This window comes from Fragaria vesca, linkage group LG5 (genome assembly GCF_000184155.1).
Source record: "Fragaria vesca subsp. vesca linkage group LG5, FraVesHawaii_1.0, whole genome shotgun sequence".
NCBI lineage: Eukaryota > Viridiplantae > Streptophyta > Magnoliopsida > Rosales > Rosaceae > Fragaria > Fragaria vesca.
The window spans coordinates 8,132,681-8,142,779 of NC_020495.1; the positions used below are offsets into that span (position 1 = coordinate 8,132,681).

Genomic DNA, 10,099 nt, shown 5'->3' on the forward strand with positions numbered 1-10,099 from the left:
GGGCTGACTGTACGTGAAGTATAACCCTTGCGATTGGGTCGAGAGCGGCAGCTGGCTTCTGTTTCCTTGGCTCCAACAAAGGAGCAGCTAGAGACGTGGCAAGTCTGGTTTGGTAGAGAAGCCTAGACTGGGAATATTATTGGGGAATTTGATCGAGTTCGGCAGAGAGGTCATTCTTTGAATATTGAAAAACCAAATACCGTATTCTAAACTTGATAGGGATTATGAAGAAGACGAAGATCTTGATCACCCTTAATGTTATTCAACGTCTACTTTTTTTGTTGTTGGAGATATTGATGAATGAAAATGATCGACTCATTTTGATGTGCTGCCTAACTCTGGATCACTGGATGTGATTGGAGTGATGGAAAATATTTATATGTACTGGATTCTGTTGTATTTGTACGTGGCTTCTTCACAATCACATTAGTATAGTCTAAATAACTTGGCCCTATTTTCTTCGAATATAGTACGTACTCTGTTTTGTTTTTCTGGACTACTCGATCAGGATATTTAAGCACCCAGTTGTGGCAACTAATACAAGTTACGAACTCACAAACGTGTTTAACATTTTCGGGGTGATGACTCACTAATCACTATTGTCATGTTTTCTATATATGTTTTGGTGAGAGCTAAAATTGGGGGATTAGATTAGGCCAGCAGGGTCTTCCTCAGAATTCCTCTACGGGGGATATGATTATATGATATAATTTGATGTTGATCGTTGACAATTTCCGAGATATGTACTAGTCGGAGAAGTTTTGATTAATCTTATTAGTAATTGGCCATACTTATTTATAGTCAAATAGAAGCAAGCTAGCTAATTAAAAAGGGAATCAAGATAAGTTAATTATCCTTGGGTGTAAAATATGTGTAATTCGTTCATATTCAACAAAAGCAGACTCAGAAGAATCTGGGGAGCATAAATAAAAAGAATTGAAGAAGATAAACTGTGGCTGGATGTGTTTGTAGGGAAAATGTGAAGCAAGGGAAGTAGAAGAAGAAGAAGAAGAAGAAGAAGAAGAAGAAAGATGCACGTACATGCCACGAAAATACTATAATATCATCTTGTTCTACACTTCTACTATAGTAAAGGATGTTTGTTTATGTCAAATTAAGGGGCTGGGAAAGGGTTGGGAATAGGAGGGAAAGAGACGTATATATAAGAAAGTTGTGTGTGAATTTTCATGACAAAAATAAAATAGAGAGAGTTTTGTGTTGCTCATTTCCAAGTTCAGACTCTATCGCATATTTAGAAGTACAGCAGCTCCCTGATCGATTGAGTCTTAATGGTTTAGGAAGCTTTTATAACTACGAGCGATTAACTCTGTTAGTCTCAAACTACTTATTCTCATTCTAAAAAGGAAAAACTGATATGTCAATAAATCCAACGTCGAACTAGGTAACCAGTTGAGTTAACTTAGCAAGTCACATTAATAATGTAGTTTCGATCCTGAAATCTGTTATGTCAATAACATCAAATCATCTCAAAGACACACAAAGTTCAGGAAGTCAAAAATCTGACCTTGAGTTTGGTACAACTAATGAGCAACATGATCGATGATGTCGAAAGGATTTTTGTTTCTATGTTTTAATCATATATTAAGAATGTAGCAAGGGCCTCCTCACAGCTAGTAGTTTTGTACTTTTTGTTTAATCCAGATCTAGAATTAGGAAGTACAAAAATATGGTGATTTGTGGCCTTATATTCAAAGGATTGACAACAACAATTCCCTAATAATTGAACTGTGTGGGACAAAGTAACCAAAAGAAAAGAGACCGGCCTGATCGACAAACTAAACTAAGGCAGGTGAACTCAAGCTTGTCCTACAGGGCTTACTTTGTCCTCCAAGATATTGGATAATGTCCAGCCTAACCTAAATTGAAGTAAATTAAAGCTCTAGCTATTCTTCCCTAATAGTGATTGATGAAGACAGAAGGTGATCAATAATACACAAGGCAGGTGATCATTATACAGCTGCTTGATGAACAAGATAGCTAGATCGATGCAGTTGTGTCTCTTTTTGCAGAGATTTCCACAACAAGTCTCCCATTATGGCATCCAAGAAACTACAATTGGTTTATTACAACTATAAAGCTGCAGCGTAAAAATGCAAATGCATTTTGCTTCTTCTACTACTTAGGCTAGCGAAACTTGAAAGCCAAAGCAGAAAAGGCCATTTGAGACTTTCGATTGAGTGGTTTGTCAAGTGTTTATCTGAGTTGTTATTACGAAGGGTGATCAGACATGGCATATCTGCAGCGCAGACCAACTTTGGTTGGAAGCTTGCCCTAAAATAGAAACTGTCAATTTGTTATTTACCATCGGAGTCTCAGCACACCATGACTGCACCAGGATATGCACGAAACCAAACCCACTCAATGCTTCTGAAAGCAATTCCAATTTCCAACCATAGAACAAACCGGGTTGATTTTGCAGAGATGCATAAACTATCTTTAGAGACCAATCCAAAAGTATGCATTCCAAACAAGGAAAAAGTAAATCAAAAGTAACCGCCCATTGCTCGAAAGGGAATCAAAAGATAGAATCCACATTAGCATCATGTTCTAAGGTGCGAATCAATAATTCTAATTTCATTGAAATGGATCCAAGTCTTAGCCATAAATATTTCATCTGGTAATTCAAACTGACTATAGTACTATACGGTCATTTCACATATTACAGTAATCTAGGGTGCGTGTGTTTGGTTGATGAAGGAACGTACAAGACATTCCGAAATTATGAGCAAAGACTATCAGATTCAACCAACAGTGATTCAGTGAAGCACTACGGATGTATGGTTGGTATGTTGGGGCGAGCTGAGTCTGTGGAGGAGGCTTACAGAGTTACAGGTTGATAAGGAGCATGCCGGTGAAATGTAATGCCGTTGTATGGAGGACATTGTTGTCGGCATGTCTGTGGAGGACATGGTTGATATGTGGTTGAGCTTGGAGAGAAGGTCAGGAGTCATCTTTTGGAGTTGGATTCAGATCATAGCAGTGATTACTGATTACGTGCTTCTGGCTAACATGTATGCAAGTGTAGGCGAGTGGAACGAAGCTATGAGAGCAAGAAGATCAATGCAGGACAGGGGAGTTGAGAAACCAGAGCCTGGTAATAGCATGATTTTTTTTCGATTACCTGGTAATAGCATGATTGGCGCAGATCTCCATATGAGGTTGAAAGGGGACACAACTAAAGCCTATTCTGGACATATAAATGCATCAGTTCACTAGTTCATCAGCATACTTTGTAATTATTTTCTTTGGTAGAATAGAATATGACATTTATTTTATAGGGTTTGGAACTCAACGAAGGCTCAGCCCTAGTCCCAGTTCCAGTTGTTTTATTGAAAAAAAAAAGAAACAAAAGAGTACATGAAGGGAGAGGGGGCATAGACAAAAACCCCTCCCAGAAAAAGAAGAACAACATTAAAACCTGAGATCTACTTTGTAATTATTTTCTTTGGTAGAACAGAATATGACATTATATTCAAGGACAAAGTAGTCTTGGAGCAATGTATTATACAACTACATTTAAAGTTCTTGTTTTGTTTTTCCCCATTTCGGGTGAAAACTACTTGGCAAATGCAGATACAGACCCATGTATTATACAACTACATGTGAAGTTCTTGTTTTCTTCTTCCCCATGTCGGGTGAAAACTACTTGGCAAATGCAGATGCATACCAAAATATTCATCTCAGAACTGTTCTCTGGATGTGAGCCATCTAAGCTTAAGTTTGTTTCTTTTGTTTCTCTTCCTGCCACTCTTTGATATTGGCCTCTATCTTTTGTTTCACGCTTGAGTGAAACCCTGGATAAGGTTCGTAACCAAAGGCCGTTTGAAGGACCTGCATGATGTAATAATAGCATATTTAAGTCATCATTTAAATATAGAATCATCCCGAATTCAGATACGATTTAGGAATTACCTCAAGCAACACAAAGAAAGGAGCCATCAGAAATGCTTGGACGAGGTTATCCAGAAGAGCCGGTGCTCGTTTCTGAAAACAATCATTATGGTTAGACGCATTATTTATCCTCATTTCAAGTAAAGAAAGCATTATATGTGTGATGCGACTATGTTCAGACTCAGGAATACAGAAACAACAATAGTGGAAAATCACTAATTGTCACCTCAAACACCCCGTGGCCTATGAACTGTCCAGCCCAACAGAACAACTGAGCTGCCAAAACAACCTGAAAAGCAAGTCATCAAACATTTAGGAGTTTGATTTTCAATATAAAACTCTTAGCCAGAAAGAGCAATGCAGCTCCTATCTTTAGCTAAGAAAGGAATTTGTAGTTTATAAGATCTCCATGTAGTGATTAACAACTTCCCCCGCACCAGCAAGCAATGTAGAAAATTAAACCTGTTGGTATTATATTTCCAAAGACCATATGATCAAAGTTCTACATTATCCAGAAATATTTTAAAGTCCCAATCTCTGAATGATAAAGTTTGTTCTATATGTCTTGCAGGGCAGAGTTCACTCAGTTCAGCAAGTTTCCCAGCGGTTTTCCTCTTCAATGAATTAAACCCTTTTCCCAAACCTTTCCTCACTATAACATCTAGTATTGAAATCCTGTTGCAAACTAAAGGCCAAGAATCACCAACTGTACATATGTACCACAATTGTGTACAAGAAACAAATCAGACTACTGAGATGGACCTCATAATTGAACTGAGCATACTAACTAATCTCCAATGCCACAACTAGAACTTGGGCCTGCACGTAGATTCAAGTTGATTTAGAGAATTTCAGACAGAAATGTAATTTCTCCATTGAGACACCTCCACTCTTCCACAAAAGACATAATCAAGAGTCAAGACTTAGCACTGTATGATCGAAGATACAATGACTACCCTAATGTTCCCATCCTAAATTGTTCTGTAAATGCATGTGCCTTTCATCTACCGGAATCTACTAGAATAGCACAGTGATCAACAATGTTTCTGGATAGGACCATATCTTTGAATTGCAAAACCATACAAAGTCAAGAACTTCCCAAGTCAAATTGATCAAAACCACATCTTTTATACCCAGCTTCAAAAAAAAAGAGAGCGAAAATTTTATAAAGAAAAAAAAAAAACCCATGTGAGATCAAAATAGTTATAACATAACCAAACAACTGAAACAAGCTGGAAAAAGAAAGCACATACCTTCCACGCCAATGAAAACCCAAATCGATTAGCAAGAACACTGGCTCCAACCCAGCAGAGAACACAGAGCAAAGCAGCCAAGGACCCAGCTTTTTTATCCAATCCAACATAATACAAAGCATAGATCACAGTGAACACGAACCCGAAATTGAGATAAAACCCAGCTGGGAAACTGAACAGGGAAGGTGTGAAGTAGAGAAGAACAAGAGAGGTGAAGAGAATAGGCCACACAAACAGAGTGTGGATCAAAATGTTAACAGGGTTGCTGTGATATGCGCCATAGAAGGCAAAGTGGTTTTCAAGATCAAACAATCCACTCCTCCCCATTGAAATTGTTTCTGGTTGGAACTGAAATGACAAAGTGGGTATGAAAAGGACGAAGAAATAGATAGACGACCGAACACGGAGACTAGTAGGCTAGTAGCACCTTGGAATTGCCAAAATTGCCTTCCTGCAACTTGAACTCTGTTTGGAATCCTCTGTTTGACTAAACAAGATCAAATTGCAAAAAAGAAAAAAAAATTAATTGGCCCATGCAGGTCTCGAACCTGCGACCTTCGCGTTATTAGCACGACGCTCTAACCAGCTGAGCTAATAGGCCAGTTGATGAATTTTGACAAATTGACATATACAAAATAATATGGTTAAAAATGTGTAAAATAAGGGTGGATGCAAATGGTTCTCTTATCCACTCTCCCCTCTGATCAACAAAACACAAACCTAGCTTCAAATTTGTACTACTTCATCTTCTCAACTAATAATTCAAGACTAAATGGCAGAAGCTATCATGGGCTTCACCATTACTAGTCCACATATTCACAGCTCTTCACTCCAAACAACAAAAGTGGATATCACCCACATGACCTCATCTACAAGATTGGTAACACTTCCAACCTACAAGAGCTTATGCTTTAGACTTTACATGGTGGAACTGCATTTACTAATGTGAATAGTACCCTTCTTTTGCAGCTTAGGCAGTGTTCAAGTTCTGAGCTTTTCGGTGGGTGCAAGCAGGTACTTATAAGCAGTTCTTATATTTCCTAGCCCAAAAAAGAAAGGGAATTTGAGCACATCAAATCATGTAGTGCAATAATTTGGTAATGTAGGATTGGTTGTTAGGTAACTATAATGTGTTGAATTTGTTTGCATAGCTTGAAGTTGGGAAGAAGAGCAAAAGATCCCCTCTGAGCAGAACCAATGCTTTCCCAGATTGGCCTCTAATGGCAGTTCTAGTGGAGCATATTGAAGGCCAAAGAGACTTTATAACCCACAAATCCATTGTGCATCTCAGTGATGACTCCATAAAAAGTGTTTGTAAGTATTAGTTCTTTATCATTTCATCAGTTCTATTTCTTAGTTTCTCATTTAATTTTGCCACTTCCATTGTCTATTTGTAGATACTGCTTACATCATGTTCACTGTTTGGGGGTGTTTGTTCTTTGGTTCCATGAAGGTGAAGCACTTAATAAACATTATAGTTACAATTTCATTGATTTTGGAGATAATTAATCCAATAGTTCAGACATTCTTGTTTTAGGATCCATATTATGATTCAGAAGTGTACAGAGAAGATGGAGGAGATGGTACTGGACATTGGATATATGAGAAGGTAAACTTACTTATCACTACTGTTTCATAAGTTTTTCCGTGCACTACTTGGTCAAGTTTCAATCTTGAGCTAGAACATAAATCAAGTAAAGCTCAATTGCTTCTTGGTAAAGTATGGTTGATATTTGAGTATTTGACCAACCATGTTGACTGTTGTGGCCAGCCTTCTAATTTGGATTTCTAGCAGATGACAAAACTTGAAGCAAGCTTGAGTATCTTCAAGCTTTAACTTTTAACACATTGGTCACTGACCTATCTTGTGAAGTGGTTTTTGGCTTGTTTTTGATTCAATGGTACTTGTTTTGGCAACTCCATGTATAACAAATGTAACTGATGTAGAATGACTTAATAGTGATATGTAAATATGCAGCAAGAAGACATTGAAGAATCTGCAAGATCAGAGTTGTGGAGGGAAGAACTGATTGAGGAGATAGAGCAGAAAGTTGGAGGGCTGAGAGAGTTGGAAGAGGCTGCTAAGAAGGAGGAGCAGCTTGTGAAGTAGCTTAGTCATTGGTTTCTTATGAATTTGCTGATGAATACTTCTTCAGTGTTTCACTCTTATAAATATCCAGATGTTGTATATACTAATACCATATTGAAGGTTCGATCTCATTGATGAGTTGGAAAAACAAACGTAACTACTACTCTGCTAGTGTATGTGTCTCTGGAAAGAGGATATGCTTAAAGCAAATATAACACAAAAATCTGATCTGATGTTCAGTTGAGATATATCTGCTAGCATTTGGTGCATATATATGAAGAAAGTGCAACGGTTTCAAAGTTATGAATTCAGTACATGAACCATGAGTGCTTTGACCACCCAAAAAAATGCATCATCTTGCTTAAAAAGCCTTTCATAGATGACTAGTGCAAAACCTAGTAGTTGGATTATATATAACTCAATCCTGCTGCATTAATATTTATCAATAAAATCTTGATTTGTGGAATATGAGAAATTCATATAACTTTAGCTGCTCACATCTTCTGCATCAAATATGTTTGCAATAGGCTTCATTTCCTATCTATCTGTCATTTGTTTGATTAATTGAAATTCAACTGGACTCTTTCAGGGCTTTAAAGGTCAGCTACTGATCAGTTGTGGAGCGAAAATCCAAGAAAAGAAAAAGAAAGAAAAAATAAAGGGTATCCACTTGGTGATATGGTGAATTGAAGTATGAGAGAACATTGTCAATGTTTGGTTCTTCTTTCCCAGAATCATGGATTTGTTCTGGGAAATACCTTGGCCATGGCCCTTGGTTTTGGAAAACCCGTAATGTTCCAAATCCAAACAATGGGCCAATTTTCTATAACAAAAGAAAACAATTCCATAACCTGTGGGTAGCTAGCTAGTATGATCAGTTCTATCCCCCAATGAAATCACAAACCCTATCAAATATCAATCAGAGAATCCCAAAGGGGTTGAACTTGAAACTGGAATAAACAGATCACATGCACCAGTAGTGGTGGCAGCCTTCATTATCTATGTGCTCTCACTGTCAGACACCATAATACTACTCTATATCCGTAGAAAATATCTAATCTAAAGCTAAGCTAAGCTTTGTTCAACTGAAAGGTGTTTCGATTACCTTGGTATTCACTCCTTCTATGGTTACTTGGTTTCTCTTAGGGGCTTTTGTGCCCAGCGTTCTCAACCGGTGGAGGAAGTGGTTTGTTTTGGTGCTCCAGCGGCGGACTGGCGTCAAATGGGACTGGAATGTAGCGGCAGCAGCTCTGTGCGGCTGATGTTGAAGCGATGGAGGCTGTCAGATTTAGGGTTTCTTACTTTTAGTTTTGGGCTTCTGTGTTGTGTTATGGCTAAGCTCTTTATGGGCTTTATTTTGTTTATGCTAGGCCTAAGTGCCTCTATTACTGGGCCTATGTGCCTTTTCACGTTGGGACCAATGTGTCTCTTTATGCTGAGACCTATGTGTCTCTTGTGCTGGGGTCTTTTATACCTCTAGTTAGTGTTGTATTAGGTTGTACTTTTTGGACCATCTAATACATTGCTCCCATTGACCAAAGGAAAAAAAAAAACTAAGCTAAGCCAATTTCATGCATGCCCTCCATAAATGAATGTAGGTTTTGAACTGGTCCTATATAAACATGTATCAAAACTATATTTTAAAGGTGCAGATTAAATAGATCAGTCAATGTGAATCACCTTCAACTCTTCAAGTTACATGATATATATTCATATACTTTGATTTCATTCTCTTTGAATCCAATATAAAATTAGACATCTCTTACTCTCCAACAGGAGTTGGCTTGCCTTCTAAGAGACGCTTGATCTCAATTTAAGTAAAGGTAATGTTTACATTACTCCTTGGTATCATCAAAATGATATTTTAGAGGCAACTTGGTTTCTTTAGGATTAGGGTTGGAGCCCTTGTATCATCATAAATCAGCAGCACATGAGTGATATCCTGATCAGATTTCAATCCGTAATTATTGGGTTTATCTTAATTAAATTACTTAATCCATGACCATTTGGTGGTTATATGCTGCGATCTGTTCAACATTTGTCATTATCATGATGTCTAACCAGCACTGAGCACAAAGCATCTCCTGGTTTTTGTTTTATTAGCAAGATTAAACCAGAAAACAAACAAAGTGCCTCGAATCATGTCATGGCTCTCATATAATACCACGTTTCCATTCTCATATATATGAAGTAATCTTTGTATGAACTTAAACTTTTCACTCAGTTAATTCCCAAGCAACTCATCTAAGATTCTAAGATTTGAATACAGTAACTTTGATCTCTCCCAAGAGTTACTGATTAGAATTATACCCGCGCCTTAGCGCAATGTATACATTTACGGTGTGTTTGGATGTGGGTGAATTTCCGAGAATTTAATAAAAAATAAGGAATTCTCAATTTCTTAGGACGGTTTTCCTCGTTTGGATACTTATCTCATGGAATTAGCAATTTTCACAGGAAAATAATCGTGAAATTTGAGAGCTTAAATTCCCGACTTGAATTCCTTACAAAATAAGCATCATTTGTCAATTTCTTTAACTAAGATTAGTCTGAATACAAATTCTTGTCATTTTAAAACTCTACATCATGAAATCCAAACAATGAAATTCTCAATTAATAGGATTTAAATTCATGGAATTGTATTTTGAAATTTCTATGGACACATCATGAAATTCAAACAATGGAATTCTCAATTAATAGGATTTAAATTCATGACATTGTAATTCCCATAATTTTAAAATTTCTATGGACATTAAAATTACTTTATCCAAAAACAACGTTATGAAGCTGGTCAATGGGTTAATTGATTGATATAAATGTTTCTGATATGTACTTCATAGAATGT

General features: G+C 37.2%; 2 protein-coding genes and 1 non-coding gene across 3 annotated transcripts; 1 reads left to right on the forward strand and 2 right to left on the reverse strand.

Annotated features, from left to right (window-relative positions):
- Positions 1-3,464: 3,464 nt before the first annotated feature.
- Positions 3,465-5,670, reverse strand: LOC101299475 (uncharacterized endoplasmic reticulum membrane protein C16E8.02-like). Its single transcript, XM_004299293.1, has 4 exons — positions 5,166-5,670; positions 4,139-4,201; positions 3,934-4,005; positions 3,465-3,852 (listed from the first exon to the last, which is right to left on the reverse strand). The coding sequence occupies exons 1-4, from the start codon at positions 5,490-5,492 to the stop codon at positions 3,736-3,738; spliced, it is 579 nt and encodes a 192-aa protein (XP_004299341.1). The 5' UTR covers positions 5,493-5,670; the 3' UTR covers positions 3,465-3,735.
- Positions 5,671-5,692: 22 nt separating this feature from the next.
- Positions 5,693-5,766, reverse strand: TRNAI-AAU. The gene has a single exon. It is a non-coding gene; the product is annotated as a tRNA-Ile (tRNA).
- Positions 5,767-5,889: 123 nt separating this feature from the next.
- On the forward strand, positions 5,890-7,448 carry LOC101299765. The gene is made up of 6 exons (XM_004299294.1): positions 5,890-6,045; positions 6,135-6,179; positions 6,317-6,479; positions 6,563-6,618; positions 6,703-6,774; positions 7,144-7,448. Exons 1-6 carry the CDS (start codon positions 5,938-5,940, stop codon positions 7,273-7,275), a joined length of 576 nt encoding a protein of 191 aa, XP_004299342.1. The 5' UTR covers positions 5,890-5,937; the 3' UTR covers positions 7,276-7,448.
- Positions 7,449-10,099: the final 2,651 nt, after the last annotated feature.